Genomic DNA, 17,733 nt, shown 5'->3' with positions numbered 1-17,733 from the left:
TATAAATGAAATGCCTAACATACAGAACAAGGATAGAATTGTAAAAGCCTCAAGAAAAAAAAAAAGTCAGGTCTCATTTAGAGAAAAACCCATCAGAACTACTTCCAATTTCTCAGTATAAACACAAAAGTCCAGTAGGACTTGGAATGATGCGTTCCAAGTCCTGAAAGAAAACAACTGTCAACCAAGATCACTATATAAAGCAAAGCTATCCTTCAGAATCAAAGAAAAGATTAAAATCTTCCAGGATAAGCAGAAACTACTAAGCTGGCACTACAGAAATTACTTCAGGAAATACTACACTCAAAAGAAAGAGCTCACAAATGACTGTTCCTCCCATCCCTTCATCTGCTGGGGGAGCCTTTCATATAGATCAGAGGTAGCCCCTGATGCCTACCCCTGCTGTTGGCACTTTGTGTGATCAAGACTGGCTTCTGAGGTGGCATGGATGTAATTACCTGTTCATGATGGCACTCCAGTAGATTCTAGTGGCCTCTACTCCAGGATGCCTCTCTGCCGCTGGCTTTAAGGAAGCTATTTGGTGAAGAGCATATGGCAAGATAGCGAGTGGCCTCTAGATATTGAGGGTGGTGGCCCCTGGCTGACAACTAACAGGACACAGATGTCCTCAGCCTATAACCTGAGGGACTTGCATGTGCCTAACAATCTGGCTGAGCTTGATGTAGGCGCTTCCCACATGAGCCTCACATGAGACACAGCCCAACACTGTCATGGCGGCCTGCGGGACTCTACCCGGAACCCAGCTGAGCCGTGTCCAGACCCCTGGCCACAGAAACATGAGATGGGGACTGTGTCCTGTGGTAAGCGGCCATATTTGTGGTGGTGTTGTGACATGGACACAGAACAGCCACAGGCCTTCCTCAAAGCTGCTCACATACAATCCCTAAGTCACCATGTCCACCCAAGATCCTAGGATCCAAATTCAAATTTCCTGTGTGGATTGTCCTCAATGCAAGGACCAGGACATCTGTGAGGCCCCCTCCACCAGCGTTCAAGATGAGGGCATTGGAACCACAGAGGCTACAGTTGCCTAGCAGGGAAAGCCCCCAGCTTCATCACCCCCTTGGGACTGGAGAGCAGTAGGGTTTGAGGCTCTCACAGGACCATCTAGCTAACATGGACCTATGCACAAACTACCATGGGCCACCCCATGCATGAATGGGCAGGGTTCCCTGCCCTTTCTCTGTGAGCAAATCCTAGCATTGGCTAAACACAGGCAAGGTGCTTTGTACTTTACCATAGATGGAATGATATCTAAACTCCTAGAAAAAGGAGGCCAACAATACCTTGCTCCCTCAGGGAATGACTTTCCAAATCCCAGTCGGCATCTAGAGCTTCCCAAGACAGCCTTGGCTCTGAGATTTCTGTGTTGGGAGTCAGGGATCTGCTGTAGGAAGTCCAGTTAAAAACCTGAATTCAGACAAAGCTCCCCGTTTCCTGCCATTCCTCCCATCTTGTTTGTTCCTCTCTCTTTCTCCTTCTCTTTCTGGAAGACTCCTCTGACATCTTCCTGGGTTCCAGCCCACCCAATCCAGGGAGAGTTTTCTTGCAATAGCATTTCTCCGGCCAACCTCAGACAGTCCAAGTTGGCAATTGACAAGAGACCTTGACCCCAGGAATAATTAGGTGATGGGGGATATTCTAGCAAGGCCATGGCCCCAGCTTTGTCACCATGGGTGCGGACTCAGCATTGACACTGTGACCAGATGTGGGAATGTTTTCCTGCCAGGACCTGACAGGTTATTACCTTAAGAAATTATTGAAGGCATTAAATTCTCTTGTGGATAGTTACTTCACCTGAATAAAAATGTTAGAAATTGATGTGAGATGCAACATTGGATCTTATTGGTACTAAAAACAAAACAGTTTACATTTTCTCAAATATGAAGCCAGACATTGGTGAGTGGCTTTCTCCTGGACCCAGCTTGGGCTGTGCACTGATTCACTGATTCCTCCTCAATACAACAGAACTTACCAAAGACCCCAGTTTTACACAGAGACCATCCATGCTTTGGCCTACTCAGGGCAAAAGGATTACCACCATAGGCTTTTCTCTTTTCACTTCTCTCTCCCTTTTTATTTATTTATTTATTCATTTATTCACTTATTTGGTGCTGGTGCTCAAACCCAGGGCCTTTTATATGCTAAGCAAATGCTCTAGCATTGAGCTCCATCCCCAGGCCTTCATAAGCCCTTTACATAACTGACTACAGCATTCATAATATTCAGGGAGCATGGGAAACATAAAAACATCTTATCAAATAAAAGTAAGCATCCATGAAAGCCATCCTCCACGTGGTACCAGGTCACACGGACACCCTGGTCTTCCAACCGCTTCTTATACAGAAGGGAGTCATCCCGGACTATGTCCACCTCACAGCTCACCAGGAAGGCCTCAGGAAGCTGAGCGATGATCTTGTCTTCTGCTATGAGGGGTACATTGTCTACATCCAAAATGTGTTTGGTTTCCAGATAGGCGGCCTCATTAAAAGGTGCAAGGGTCTCAGGTTGCTGGTCTTTGCTCCTGAACCTCTTGGGGAGGTTGTCAGAGCTGAGCCACTTCCTGTGCTTGTCCCAGAAATCACCGGGTATACAAGCCCCTTTCAACATGGCGTCTTTCCAGGAGACATCAATGGCCAGGTATGAACACATACATGTCAGCATGAGTTGTAGAGAAAGGAATGGGACATTTGGGTTCTGCTGATAGGAGGGTAACTGTAAATTGATGGCCTGTGTAAAGGGATAAATCAGGACCTGAGCCGGATCTGGGGAAGATCTGTTCTGCCCACCAAGGTCTGGGTGATTGCGGCCACAATCCCTCCTCCAAAGCTCTCTCCACAGGCCACCACCCTGGAGGGGTCCACCCCGTAGGCTTCCAGGGTCTTCAGGAAGTAGATGGAGGCGTTGAGGCAGTCTGTGACGGCCACAGGGGAATGGTGCTCTGGGGCCTTGCGGTACCTAAGGAGGAGAGGGACCAGAACACGCGGGTGTGCGCGGGTGACGCGGGTGTCGCTGGAGGCTGCTCAAACAGGGTCCCCACCGCCTGTCCCACTGTAGCTATTATCCTCAGATGACCCAAAAGTAAAGATGGTGAAAGTCAGTCAACCTGAAGTTGTCCCGTGATAGAGAAAGGGTGGGGTGCAAACAGCTGCCCTTGTCTCCAGCCTCTGGGCCCCCGCACCACCCCGGCACTCACCCCTTGGACACTGGCCCTCCCCTGGCTGCTCCCTGGCTCCCAGTAGGATGCCTCCTTGCGCTGTGTCCTCCAGGCCCCTGGCTCGTGCTGTGGCCTCCTAGGGACCCGGCTCTCCTGCCCACAGTCTGTCCCTGCGCTGCCCCGAGGTGGACGTCTTCCCAGGCTTCTGCTCCAAGCGGTGCTGAGCCTGCGCCTGCGCCTGCGCCCAACTCCTGGAGTCCGGGCCTCGCGCTGGGCTGCACTCGTCCAGCTGCCCCCACCTTCCCAGCCTCGCAGAAGCCCCCACTGCCTCGCGACACTCACCCGACAGACAGCAGCACGGAGTCCGTCTCCCGGGCCAGGAAACTGCACAAGTTGTGGTAACTGTCTGCAGGAAGACAGGCCCGGCGCCGCCCATGAGGGACGGCCACCGCCACCCAGGCCGGGCAGGGGGCAGACCAGCTCTCTGTTCCGAGGCTGGCCTCCTCCGAGGCCTTGGCTGCGCCACCTGGGCAAAGCCAGACGCCTGCCCCACTCTCCTGAACGCCAGGGCTCACGGACCTTGGGCTCACTTTGTGCAACGTTAACTTTACAGTGGGGGAAACTGAGGCCAGGAAGGCTTGGGGACCTGGAGTGGCAGAAGCCAGGACTAGGGAAGGGGTCAGGTGGGCCCCCCAGGGAAGAAGGGTTTCATTATCTATGTTGAGCAGGGAATAAGTGATGCGGGATGGGTCGTTTTTCCAGACATGGTCACTCATTTAGCAGGAGTTCAGCAGGGACAGAGGAAGACTCTGGGAATGGGGGGCAAATGTAGCAGGACCCCCCTGACAGGAGTGGACCTGGAGGTGACGTCTGCCTCCACATCCCACCAAGAGACTCAGCACCGTCTCCCATAGACACAGGTACACATCACGTCCCCAAGGTCAGGCATGTGCCCACAAGCTGCTCCGCAGATCAGCTGACTATTGTATGACCTGCCAGGGTCACCTCCCCAGAAAGGGCCACGTGACCTGGGTACACAGGTGCACACCATGCATTGTCACACAGCACAGGGACCTTGTTTCCTAGGAAAGCCTGAACTCAATGCCTCTGCATCACGCTGCATGCCACCACCCTGTGTAATCAGCATTTGAAACGACCTACGTGTCCATCCTCTTCTGCATCATCCTGCCCCTCCCCTGACGGACAGCCACAAGCCAAAGGCACAATCCCACTGTGTCCTTTGTGCCTGGGAAGGATCTAACATACAGTAGGTGCTCAATAAATATTTGCTGAGCCGTTCCTGATTATACCTGGAAAAGGAAATTGTCCCTCAGCACATGCAGAAAACTCAGGGTGTGGGGGGTCCAGGGCCCCTGACAGGGAACAGTTTTCTTGGACCAGAAAGACACCTTACTCCCAGTTACCTTCTGAATGAGAGCGAAAACCATGGCCAGGCCTCAGGTACAGAGGCGCCACTGTTATTTCCACCAGCAGGTGGCAGTAAGTACTCCCTCCACTAAGGGAGGCGGTGCAAGGGGAGAAGGCTGTCCATGCATATGGACAAATGTTGACAGGCATCCGTCTTTTGTCCCTGCATCCATCCATCCACCCATCCATTCATTCCTCCCGCCATCCACCATCCAAACACATGGCAAACACATCATTAAATGTAACTCTTCACCCATCCTTCGAGCTATTTGTTCAAGAATTGATGCCTGCCTTTCTTCCTGCCTGCCTTCCTGCCTGCCTTCAAAAAAGGAAAGCCATGGTCCAGGCACTGGCAAGCCTGACAATCAGACAACAGAGGTCCTCCATGTCCTTTTGAGGTCTCAATTCTTAGTGGAGACAGACACCAAGTAAATGAGAAAACACAAGGCCAACCAAGATACATTCAGATTGTGACAAGTGCCAGGCATTTCACCAGGATGATGTCAGGGATGGAAGCAAGGTCTTGGGTAGCACCATGGAAAGTGCAGAGACAGTTTCTAAACCAGATGTTGGGGGGGTCACATCTGGGAAGGGCCATTTGATACACAACTGGAAGAACGATGGGACCCAGCCATGTAAAGCTGGGGGGCAGGGACTTCCATTGAGGCTGAGACAGAAACAAGTGCACACCCCATGCTGTGTCTGCCCTGCTGAGATGTCACTGCCCTCAGGGACTATTGCATCATAGGCATATGGGCCATGGAGGCAGAGTCCCCATCCACTGAGCTGAGCCCCAGGCCCTCCATCTCCAGCCTCTGACTCCGGAGACTCACTCCCCGGAGGCTCTCCCAGAAGCCTCTCTGCGAGCAGCCAGACCCCCTCACCTCCCACCCCTGGGAAGCTGCTTACCCAGGCTGCCGAACATGGAGCCCCCTCCGTGGTAGAAGAGGATGCCGCGCCGGAGGCTGGAGGACGTGGCCTTGGGCCGGAACAGCCTCACGGGGATTGTCCCAAAACGCAGGTCCGTTACCACCACTTCACGGTTGTTCTTTATGGTCACTCTGTCCTGCAGGAAGCGGACAAGCCTGGGCATGGAGCAAATCCCCAGCTTCTCAAGTATGTAGCCCTGTAGGGGAGTGAAGGAGAGAGCAGTCGGCTGTTTGCAGGACTTCTCTGTACTTGTCCCCAGATGGTATGCCCCTGCCACTGCCGGGCTCAGCTGAGGACTCTGCACCAAGTCCCCATGACACAAACTCCCCAGTGGCCTGGTGGCCTCCAGTCTGGCTCAAGGTAATGACCTGCAAGGCCCTACAGGGTTCCCCACCCACAGCCCCTGAAGCCATCTCCCTCTCTCCTCTGCTCACCCTGTCCCAGCCACAAAAGGCTCCTGGCCCTTCCCCAGCACCCGTGACCCCTGGATCACTCAGTCCCCAAGAAGCTCAAGTGCCTCCCTCCCAACACTCAGCATCTGTCCGGTGTCCCCTCCCAGCAAGGCAGCGTCCCCCACCCTGCCTCCCAGGCTGACATTTGCAGAGCCCTCCTGCCTGCCTTCCCTCCCTCCGGGGCACTGCCTGGCCTGAGGGGTGCGAAGGGCATTGAGGACCATCCATCCCCTCTCCCTGCAAAGGAGGCTCAGAGACACTTAGTGCTTTGCCTTCCCCTTGCAGTTCTTGTCCTTGGCCTCTGCCTTGGTTCTCAGATCCTGGAACAGCACCTGGGAAGGACGGGCTCCCTGCCTCCTGGGGCTGTGTGCATCCTTCGCCTGCTCTACCTCCATGCTGGGGGACAGGGAGGACTCCACACAGCACAGCCCTGGCCGAGAGGATGGGCCTCTGTGATCCCACTGCTAAGTACTGGAAAGAGGGCCGGGTTTTGTCCCCTCCTTTCCTCAGCCTTGTCCCTCAGGGAGGCTGAAGATCCTCAGCCTCCATGTGGATCTTTTCCAGACCCCTGTGTCTGCCCCAGACCCTGCACGCAGCGGAAGGCCCTGCACGGGACAGATGCCCAGCCAGTGCTATGGCCCCAGAGAACCCACAGGGATGAGTTGGTCAGCTCAGACCCGCTCCTGAAACAAAAGAGCCACACACTGAAAAGAGTTTCTTCCAATAGCTCAGAAATCAACAGCAGAATGAAACCTCTCCTGCTTAGGATGGAGAGGTTTGATTTTTCTCAGAGGCAGAGAATGAAAAAGTAAAAGGAACCTACATCATGGCTGGGAACATCAAGGTCCAGAGAGGTTGAGACACCTCTACTGAGTTGCCCAACCAGGGCCTGGCAGATGGAGGCCTTGGCAGGCTGCCTGGGCCATCTCTGCCTTTCACCAGTGTCCTCAGCTGGCCAGGGGCATTCACAACTGTTTACAGGGACCTTTGCTCTCAGAACTTGGGACCTACCTTGCTTCTATCTTGATATAATAGAACAGTTTGGCCCATTGTCCCATGGAACATACCCTGCAGCCAGATTGACTGGGGTCACACCTGGATAGACACCTCACGGGCTAATGACTTCTAGCAAGTCGCTGGTAGGTATGGTACCAGGTCAGCACTAAATGAGATTCGATGGACAATAACAGTTTTATGCCAGATTCAGGACACCAACCAAGACACCACATGCAATGGGAACCAGAATACGCCACCCATTATGTGCCAATGGGTACCCAGATTACATTGAGTTGAAAAAAATAATAGCCAAAAGCCTCCTGCCTTCCCCTTGTTTGTCTTCAAAGAATAGATTTCCCTTGGGAAATGTCTAGACAACCTGGCTCAGACCAGGAAGGACAGCACCAGGGAACACTAGACTCATTGTGGAAACTAGACAGATGGCCATCTTTTTGGGGGTGGGGAGTGGCAGGGATTGAACTCAAGGGCACTCGACTACTGAGCCACATCCCCAGCCCTATTTTGTATTTTATTTAGAGATAGGGTCTCACTGAGTCGCTTAGCACCTCGCTTCTGCTGAGGCTGGCTTTGAACTCGCAATCCTCCTGCGTCGGCCTCCCGAGCAGCTGGGATTTACAGGCATGCACTGCAATGACTGGCTGAATGGCTATCTTGATAACCCATGTAACTAACACTCATCGTCCATAAGTTTCCCCATGTATTTATTTTCTCATAGTTTGCTGCCCCTGAACACCTAAACCACTTCCCATCTCCTCCCTTCCTATAACTTTATTGTTCTTTGGCAAAATGGTATGGAGGCTCCAAGCCCTAACTGAGAGGGCTCCGTGTGCAACACAAAATTATTTATATCAAATGAAATTCGTCTCCAGTCCAGCTGACCTTGGTGCATTGAATTTCAAGGACTCCAGGGCAGAAGCTAAGAGGGAGAGTCCATGGGGTTTCCCTCAACGGTAGGAAAAGGGATCATTTTCCACAGGCAGCAAACCCACCTGGGAGAGATCAAAACCCAGGGCTCTGCTCGATGCCTGCAGGCTCTGACCACTCAACTCAGATCCACAACCAGACCCCTGACCCCCAGCCTCTGGACCCTCACACAACTGAAAGCCCTTTCCCTGTGACAAGAATGGGACATGTTCCCACCAACGGGATGGACTATAGGACTCCGCGGCCCCTCCCAGGCAGGGACACCACATTCTCTCTCCTTCCCCAGCTTCATCCACAGAGAAGCGCCAAAGTCCTGCTCATCAGAATCCTCCTCCTTGTGTCTCCTTCTGCTGAGTGTCCTCTGCCCGGCCAGTGACTGAGAGGACGTCCAGGGCTCATTTCATGGCCACTCCACTAGCCACTGACTCCTTGAACACGAGCTCGCCTGTTAGAACCTGGAGCTCTTTTCAAAATGCTCCCTTGCGGTCCCCTCTTTTTGAACCTGAGCCCTCAGGTCGACCCTGGCAGGACCCGTGAGCCAAAGAGGAAATTTACCCAGGTGAATGTCAGCTCCACGAGGCAGTGCAGGATCCAAAACCTCCCTGGATGGCGGATGGCAGGCGGAATGTCGAAGGCCAACAGAGGCTCCCGCAGGATCCACAGGCTGACCCCCAGGCCCAGGATGCTCGAAGCCGCCAGGAGGGTCTCCAGCAAGGGAACCATGGTGCTCCTGCTCCTTCAGAGTGACCGAAGAAACAGTGTCACCTGGAGAAGCCCACATGGACCTCCCTCCCGCACACACCAGGCACCTCATAACCAGCAGACAGCCCACTCCGGCAGATCTGAAAGGTCTCCATCTACAGGGACTGTGCCACATGCCTACCTGGAGAGAGCCTGTCCCTGCTGAAGTGAAGACTGGCACCTTCTTCCTCGGGGTATTCTTCTCTATCACACCACCCTGACCCTCACCACCCCGGGCAGGACTGGGAATGCCTATGGGGATGTGGTATCCGGGAGATAAGTTCAAACCCCAGCCAGGCCCCTGGAGGAATAGGGAAATTGCCAGAAACCACATCAGGTGCCCTGTGGCTCTCCTTTCAAGAGTGAAGTCAGAGATTAGAGAGGTGGTCTGAGTGGCACGGCAACCAGAGTGAGGAAGGACATTGGTGTCAGAGCCAAGCTCCTGTACCCAAGTCTCACGCCTCCTGTCCCCGTTCCTGGGCCTCCTCTGCTCCGGGGATGTCACAAGTCGGCTTCACAATTACTCTTTGTATGAGGCCTGAGATTGTCTTCTGCACTCTGGTGCTTGGACATCGACAGCCTTGCCCATCTCTAAGGGACTGCCCTCCCCAGGGCAGGCCAGTACCGAGAAAGGGTGAATCGCCACCCACGAGCACGCGTGTCACGGCAAAGCAGCCAATCCAGAGCCCCCTCCTCAGCGGCGTCCTTCACTGTGTCCTCACATGCTGGGCCACTGTGCACCTGCTGTAATCACCCTGGGCAGGTACCAGACAACCGGGTCCAGCCCCTGTAACCTGGAGCCTGCTGAAGTCATTCCAACGTCCAATCCTGAGCCTGCTGACCCTACCTGGCCGTTTCCATCCTGTGGAGCCACAGTTCCCTCTTTTTTCTGCCTCCTGACCAGCCCTGCTGCTCCCCAGGTAGCCAGCCTGAAGGGTCCTTCGTCCTCATCTTGGGAACTGTGAGTAACAAACTTCCTTTTCTGTGACCTTCCCCCTTTCATCTGTTGGTCTCGCTGAGTAAGCACACTTTAAAGTCACACACTATGACTTATTTTCATTTAACTTTTAGTGGTACTGGAAACTGAGCCCAGGGCTTGGAGCATGCTAGGCAAAAACCCGTACTCCTGGGGTAGACCCCAGATTTTGTTTTTGTTTTTGGAACAGCATATTGCTAAGTTGCCCAGATGGACTTGAACTTGTGATGGTCCTCACCCAGTCTCCTGAGGAGCCTGGGCCACTATGCCAGCTTCATACACTGTATTTAAAACACTCAGAGATGGGGTGTGGCTCGGCTTAGTCTGGGCTTAGCTTGCACTAGGCCCTGGGTCCAACCCTTGGCAACGATAAAGATGGGCTCTTAACGTTTTGCCTTCTGAGCTGGAAGCTCCTTACCGGAGACAGAGAAGAAGAAAGAGGAGCGGGACAAGCCAGCTCATTCTTGATTCTTCCACAGATCCTGAGGAAGAGGCAGGCCCTCTGCACTGGGCGCTCGTCTAGGTTCCCTGTGTACAGGAATGCAGTAGAGGAATCCATTACTGAGGACAGTGCCTGCGGCTTTAGCAAAGTCCCCTTGGGTTCCCACACTTTATAAGCTGGGTGATGGAGGAGAAGGCCACATAGAGGTGGGCTCCCTAATTTCAATCCAATAAAACGCCAGAGGGAAGCGCCGGGGACCAGCACCTCGGGCCACTGAGATGCTAACCTTTGTCAAATGATCCTTTGTCCCAGGCATGAAATATACTGTCAGTTTATTAGAGAAATTCAGGATGTACACAAGAGAAACGTGTCACAGGTCTAGTGGCCATCAACCTAGGAAGCAAACACATGGAGCCCCTGCAATGCCAGGTTCGGGGGACCCCACTAGACCTCCAGGAGTCGAATCCAGTGCAATCACACAGAGTCTTTATTGCAAGCTCGAGCCTAGACTCACAACCGTTTCCCACGCAGCGGTCCCAGGAAGTGAGTCCTTTGTTCAGTGAGATTTTACAGGTTTGGGGGGATACTCTATGCGTCACAACATCACACAGCAAATCATTCCATACCTCGGAAAATCAAACACCATTCTTAACATTGATTAGCAAGCACATTCACTGGTGGAAATAAGTTGGGTAGAGGTGATTGGTTAGTACAAGAGGGGGATTCCTTTGAACTGATTGGTTTAGGCCACGAGGGGAGTACTGCTGAACTACATGGTTTCCCACATGTTATCAACCACCATAAACTACTGGGGGGTCATCTGGCATCCCAGGTATTTTCCCTGTCTCATGCTGATTGGTGGTTGCTAGGGGGTTGCTATGGGTCCTCACCTAGCCTAACTGAGTCGGGGACACCTGGTGCTGCAGCTCTCTCCTGTTATTTGCAGACAAACAACTCAGCAGGGTGGGTATGTGCCTAGGAGTGGTCTCCCAGGGCGAGGGTCATACCTCCTTCCTTAGGACAGGCCTTGAGGTAGAAGCTGGTGAAATGGAGTCACATCAGTTTCTCACCCCGACCTCCCTCCTGGTCTGCAAACCCAACCCCCAACTCATTTTATGGGTCTGAGTCCCTGGAGGGAAGTGAGTTCAGGTCTCCTGCAGGGAAGACCCTGCATCTGTGTCTCAAGGGTGTATTTTCTTTTCAAAGTAATTAGTTAGTTAATGAATTTAGTCTGGGTCTCTTTACATTGTCTCGGCTGGACTTGAACTCCTGATCCTCCTGAACAGCTTCCTTGGTCACTGTACACAGGGCAGGCCTCAGCACAGCTGAAGAACCCAGACTTAAGGAACCTGAGCCTTTTCCAGGCAAACACACCTGCCCCACCTGTCCCCACTGAGCTCGTCACGCTCGCTGGGCGGTGAGCACACTCACCTCTGCTCCAGGAAGAAGCTCCATCTCTGTCTTGCAAGGTCGTCAGCTCTGCCCTCCTTCAACAACACAGTGTGCTTCTGAGGCCACAGAGCCTCTGATGCCAACAAGCACAGCAACAGGAGAGACCCAGGGAGAAGGGTCTCCATGCATCCCTCAGGTCAGCAGGGTCTTGGCCTCTGGTAGACCTCCCCTGGACCGTTCGTCTCCCGCAGCCGCAGTGCTGGTGGGTGACACAGGCTGGAGGTCTTCAGCTGACCTTCTGCAGCACTTCACTGAGGACTCTGCCCACCAGATTCAGGCAGCAGGACTACCCCACGCCAACTCCATCAGTGGCACCAGAGTGAGGAGCCATCAGAGTTCACCTTAGGAAGGCAGGTGGCCCTCCACCTGTTTTGTGTTGGTTTTCCTGTTTGGCCTGAGGCACCCATCTAGGCACGACAGGGTGTGTTAGCAGTTGCACAGAAAACCTAACGCAATGCTCTCAGCCATCCCAGCCCTGGAAAGTGAGCTGGGGCTGGCCTGCTTCAGGCCTTGGCGCTGTGTCCTTAACCTCAGAGCCTTGCCTCTTAGGAGGAAAGCGAACAACTGTAACGCCTGTATTTTAGGAAGCAGGACAAGTTCCTATGTGGCTTCACACAAGAAGTACATTTCCAAGAATGCTTATGGGGCCCCTGAGAAGAGGGCGGTCTTTGCCTTTTGGGGGCCCACCGAGTGGGACCAACATTAGTCACAGGCCACCGGTGGATGGAGTGTCCAGTGGGCATGCTGGCCGGCTGGTCATGTGCCACTGGGTTCCCAAGCAGCAGAGGAGCCCCTGTGACCACCTGAACTTGCTCCAGAGCCTTCTCTTGCTCTGATCCCCATCAAAGCTGGCAGCAGGTTCCAGGGCCTTGGTGGTGAGGTTGCAGTCGCTGACACACCTGTGGGTATGTTGCCTCCCAAATCCCAAGAGGCCTCTGGGTCATGGAGCACTGCCGAAGTCCGGCTTGGCACAAATCAGGAGCCACTTGTCAAAAAGAAACTAACTTTATTTTTAGAACTACAAACGCCAAACAAAACAGCTCCAGGGAAAAACCCTCAGAGCCCAACTGCCACCACCGGCTTCCACAAGCCTCTCTCCCCCACACCAGCCTCTCAACCTCCCACAATCCTCCTGCTCTTGAGGCCGATTGGCTGGGTTGCGTGGGCAGAGCCAAAGAAGTCACCCAATGAGCAGCTCCGTGGAGGAGCCAATCAGCTAGATGTTGCTGGGGCCGCTGTGAGCCAATCATCAGCTGGCAGTCTGAAGGGCAGGGAAACAGCCCAATGAACATCACCGCAGAGGAGCCAATCAGCTAGATGTTGCTGGGGCCACTGTGAGCCAATCATCAGCTGGCAGTCTGAAGGGCAGGGAAACAGCCCAATGAACATCACCGCAGAGGAGCCAATCAGCTAGATGTTGCTGGGGCCACTGTGAGCCAATCATCAGCCGGCAACTGAAAGTTTGCTGGCAGCTGGATCATCAGCCGGCAGCTGGAAGTTTGCTGGGGCCCCTTTGGCTGTGGCTCTCAACAGAGCACCTTCATGGTTGGGGTACAGGTGCCCTGACCTGCCTTGGACCGTGGAAGGGGTGACTCCGCCCTCCTCACCTTGAGACATTCATGGAGCTGACCCTCCTGCGGTGGCTGGTGCTTTATTTTCCCGTCTCCTCTTGCATGTGCCCCCTCAGGTGCTCTCCACAGCTGCCTTCCTGCTGCCCGCCTCCAGCACCCTGCCTTCTTGTGCCGTTTCCTGAGCTGTCAAGACATTGAGGACCCCCGAGGACGGTGCCGTCCCACAGCAAAGAGCAGAATAGAAGAAGCTGGAGGAGGAACCACGAAGGTGCCTGGAGCCACAGATGGCTTCTGTCCTCATTCACTGGATGGGAGCAAAGGGCATCAGATGGGTGAGTGGCAGCTTGGCAAGTGCCTGGGGCTGTGCTTACCTGGCGCAACAAAGACACCAGAGCTGGGAGCAGCTGCAAGCAGAGTCCTGCATGAGCGACTCTGGGGTCATCCACTCCTGTACGTTCCAAACTGCTGAGTTAAGCCAGGCTGTGCAAGGTGCTTCTCTGCAGGCTGTTAGGGTCGAATTTCGCTCTGCAGAGCCCTGTGGGATGCGCTCTGACCCTGGATCACTATCTTGGTGGGGAGGAGGAGGTCCACATGGCCCTGCTGACCACAGAGAGCCAGTGTGGGGTTCTGCATCTACTGCGATGACCCATTCCAGCCCGAGGGACATCACAAGCAGGTGTGTGGGTGGATCCAGTGGCCCATCAGAGGCAAGGCTCTCTTGCTCACCCAGCCACGGTGAGCCCCACTCTCGCTGGGAGCCACAGGGTCACGGCTACACCCCCCAGTGCAGCATCAGTCCCCGGCCAGTGTCTCGTGGTCCTGAGGCCCTCACACCTGGAATCCAGGTTACTCGGAAGGCAGGACACCAGGAGCTCAAGGCCACGCTGGGCAACAATAAGAGACCCGTCTCAAAAAAAACGAATAAACAAAACATTTAAAAACTACAATCTGTTCTTCAAACACAGACGCGGGGTCTTTCTTGCCGGACACTGACCTCCACAGCGATCCAGGGGCTCCGATCTGTGAAGGGACTTGGGATTGGAGCGTGGGGAGAGGCTGGGCCACTGTGGATCCTCGGTCGTTTTCTGACCACTAGACCTGCAGCAGGTTTCTCTGGGCACGTCCCAAGGTCCCCTAAGGAACCAACTACACCTCCTGATCCTGGGACACTACAATCCCTCTCTCCTGCCAGCACCCCGTGGGCACTCCTGCTTTTATGCCCAGGCCAGCCACCTTGCCTGGGGTGGAGCAGTGCTGTCAGGTGTCCTCTGTTGTCCTGTGATCTCATCTTGATTGAAATTAGGGAGCCCATCTCTGTGTGGCCTTCTCCTAGGTCACCCCTGGCTTACAAAGTAGAAGAACCCAAGGGAAGTTGGGCACTCCCCTCAGCAATGACTTCCTGTTTAGGGTGGGCTCCTTAGTGCTTCTGAGTGGTTGGGTGGGTGGTAATGCAAACAGCAAAGGTAAGATACAATCCACCAGCTCCAAGGGCAGGAGCCTATGGTCCCTGCTCTGTAGGGGCCCAGGGAAACACCAGCATGTCTACAGCATGACTAGAAGTTCAATTGTACCAATCACATCTTTAGGTTTCTGTTGGCAGTCGCCTTTCTGGGTATGTAAAATGTGTATGAGTTCTCTACAGCTGCGTAACAAGTCATCCCCCAACTTTGAGTCTGAAAACTGCAAAAAAATCCATCCCCCTGCAGCCTCTTGGGGGTATAACCCTGGACATGGCCTAGCCAGGTGCCCCTGGCTTGGGGTCTCACTGGCTGGGATGGAGTTTAAACCAGGACTGTTGTCATCTCAGGGCTTGACTGGAGTAACATCAGCTTTCCAAGTCCCTTAGAGAGCTGTTGGCAGGCCTCAGGCTTCACTGGCTGAGACAGCAGTGTCTTGCAGAGCAAAGCAACAGTCTCAGGCATGCACACTAAGCACTTCTTCCAGATGCACTTTGGAGACAGAAGGGCCCCAGAGCCCCCAGATGCACTTCCTCTCTCTTGGTATAAACATTTGTCTTACCCTAGGAATTGATACCCCTTGTGATCTGACCTCATTTTACCCATGATTTTTCATAGTTGAATAATATTCCATCATGTGAATATAACACAGTTTGTTTATCTGTTCATCTGTTGAAGTTCAGCATGGGCCTATTGAAATCATGTGGTCATTATGAGATTCATGAACAAATACCTGAGTTCTTGTTTTCAATTCTTTTGGACCAATACCCAGGAGTGAGTGGCATTGCAGGGTCATATGCTACTTCTGCATATAATTTTTGGAGACCTGTCAAATCAAAGTGATTTTAAAAACATGAGTCAGCCCATGTTATTCCTCTACATAAGGAAGGTCTTGACTGTTTTCCCAGCACTGGAATCAAAATCCAAATTCCTTACCTTGAGATCAGCACCCTGGGAGGCCGGCCCTTCCTCCAATCCCCTGCCTTGCTCTTGCCTCTGGCCTTCCTGGGTGCTCCGGCCACCCTGGCCCGCTGTTCCTCGGGCCCACCATCCCTTTCTTTCTCAGAGGCTTTGCCCCGCTGTTCCCTCTGCCTGGGCTCGGGTCACATTGTGGTCCGTCTTTGGGTTGCTGCTCAAACTCACCATGTGTGAGAGACCTTTCTGACTTCTACGGCCAACCTCCACCAAAGACCCTTGTGAGAGTCCTCTGCTCTTGTCCTGCAGCACTAGCATAATCTGCCTCTTATTCCTAACTCACTTGCTCTGCTGGTAAATAAGCCCCATAATCACGTCACAGAGCAGCCACGACAAATCATCACAGACTGGAGGGTGTAGAGCAGCAGGAGTGTCTTCTCTCTCAGGTCTGAAATCAAGGAGGTGGTGAGGCCAGGTTCTCTGAGGCACTGGGGTAGCATCCTGTCCGAGCCACGGGGTTTGACTTTGTTTGCAGGACACACTCCAGTCTCTTCCCTCGATTACACATGGCCTTTTCCCTAGGTCTCCATGGGTCTTCCCCCGTCCTGCCTCTTGTGAGGACACCCATCATTGAAGGGACAGCTCCTGTACATCACCAGGACCTTGGTGTCTGAGAACCCTTACACAAACTACCTCACTTACAGGTACAGAGGCCCTTACAGGTGGCCAATGAAGGTCACCACCTGAGGTTCCCTAACTAAGGAGGACCCACAGCCAGCACAGTTCCAGGCCCCCAGGCGGAACTTTCGCCTGCCTCTCCATTCCTGTACCCACAGCACCTAGAAGAGTGCTTGGTACTGAGTCGCTTCTCCTCCCCTTCCATTTCTGGGCTCCCTTCCATTTTCCTGAGATCGTCATTATATTGCGTTTTCTGCTTAAGACAGAAAATATTGGACTCTTGACTTTCTGAATCTGGATTATTCCACTTAGCTTCATGGTCTCCTGTTCCATCCATTGGGCAGCAAATGACATGATTTCATTCCTCTTTGTGGCTGAGTAAAACCCCATTGTTGATCCGTAACACATTTTCTTTACCCATTTAATGGGTATTGTAAACGCTGTCCTGCTCGTATCACTATAGTGTGTGGATTTTAATTCTTTTGGATAAATATCAAGAAGTGGAATAGATGGGTCATATGGTGGTTTGATAGATTTTGAGGAATCTCCATATTGATTTCCGAAGTGGTTGTACTTAATTTCCATTCCCACCAACAACATATAAATCTTTTCTTCCACGTTCTCACCAGAATTTGTTATTTGTGTTTTTGATGATCGCTAGTCTAACTGGAGTGAGTTTGTGTTTTCCTGATCGCTAAGGATGCTGAACATTTTGTCATATATTTTTTGGCCATTTATATTTCTTCTTTTGAGAAATGTCTATTTAATTCATTTGCCCATTTATTAAGTGGTCTATTTTGTTTTTATGGTGTTAAGGTTTTTTGAATTCTTTATATATTCTGGATATTAACCCTCTGTTGAAAGACTAGCTAGGAAAGATCCATCCCAACTTTAGATAGGGCAAAGGGGCGGAGGGGAAGGGAGGAGGGGGCATGAGGATAGGAAAGACGGTGGAATGAAATGGATATCACTACCCTAAGAACATGTATGCAGACACGAATGGTGTGAACCTACTTTGTGTACAACCTGAGACTTGAAATATCGTGCTCTATGTGTGTCATATGAATTGAATTGCACTCTGCTGTCATATGTAAGAAATTAGAATAAATATACAATTTAATTTTAAAAAAGGAAAACATCTCTCCCATTCTGTAGGCTCTTCTTCATGCTCCTAATTGTTTTCTTTGCTATGAAGAAACTTTTTTTTTTATTAGATGTCACTTATTGATTCTTGGTTTTATGACCTGAACTTTAGGAGTCCTGTTCATGTTGGCCCTGTTTTCCTCCAGTGGTTGCAGACTTTCTGATTTTTAAACCTTCCTCTGACTCACTCTGAGTGGACATTTGTGCAGGGTGAGGGACAGGGATCCAGTTTCCTTCTTCTGCATGTGGAGATCCGGTTTCCCCAGCCCGACTTGTAAACAGGCTGTATTTTCATCATCAATGCAGGCTTTTGCCAAGGATGACATGACAATCTATGTGAATACGTCTCTGTGTTCCAGGATCGTTCGTTTTAGTCTAGCATGTTGGTCTTCAAGTCTGTTTTTCTGCAATGCCACGCTGGTTTTGTGA

At 52.4% G+C, this 17,733-nt stretch overlaps 1 protein-coding gene across 1 annotated transcript; it reads right to left on the bottom strand.

Moving 5' to 3' along the window:
- Positions 1–2,137: 2,137 nt before the first annotated feature.
- On the bottom strand, positions 2,138–8,652 carry LOC144367693 (arylacetamide deacetylase-like 4). Its single transcript, XM_078024906.1, is given in 5 exon segments — positions 2,138–2,780; positions 2,783–2,979; positions 3,521–3,584; positions 5,516–5,732; positions 8,485–8,652. Coding segments are annotated over 5 exon segments (1,221 nt in total). The 3' UTR covers positions 2,138–2,205.
- Positions 8,653–17,733: the final 9,081 nt, after the last annotated feature.

This window comes from Ictidomys tridecemlineatus, chromosome 11 (genome assembly GCF_052094955.1).
Source record: "Ictidomys tridecemlineatus isolate mIctTri1 chromosome 11, mIctTri1.hap1, whole genome shotgun sequence".
In the NCBI taxonomy this organism is placed as follows: Eukaryota; Metazoa; Chordata; class Mammalia; order Rodentia; family Sciuridae; genus Ictidomys; species Ictidomys tridecemlineatus.
This window is presented reverse-complemented; position numbering and strand designations above follow the sequence as displayed.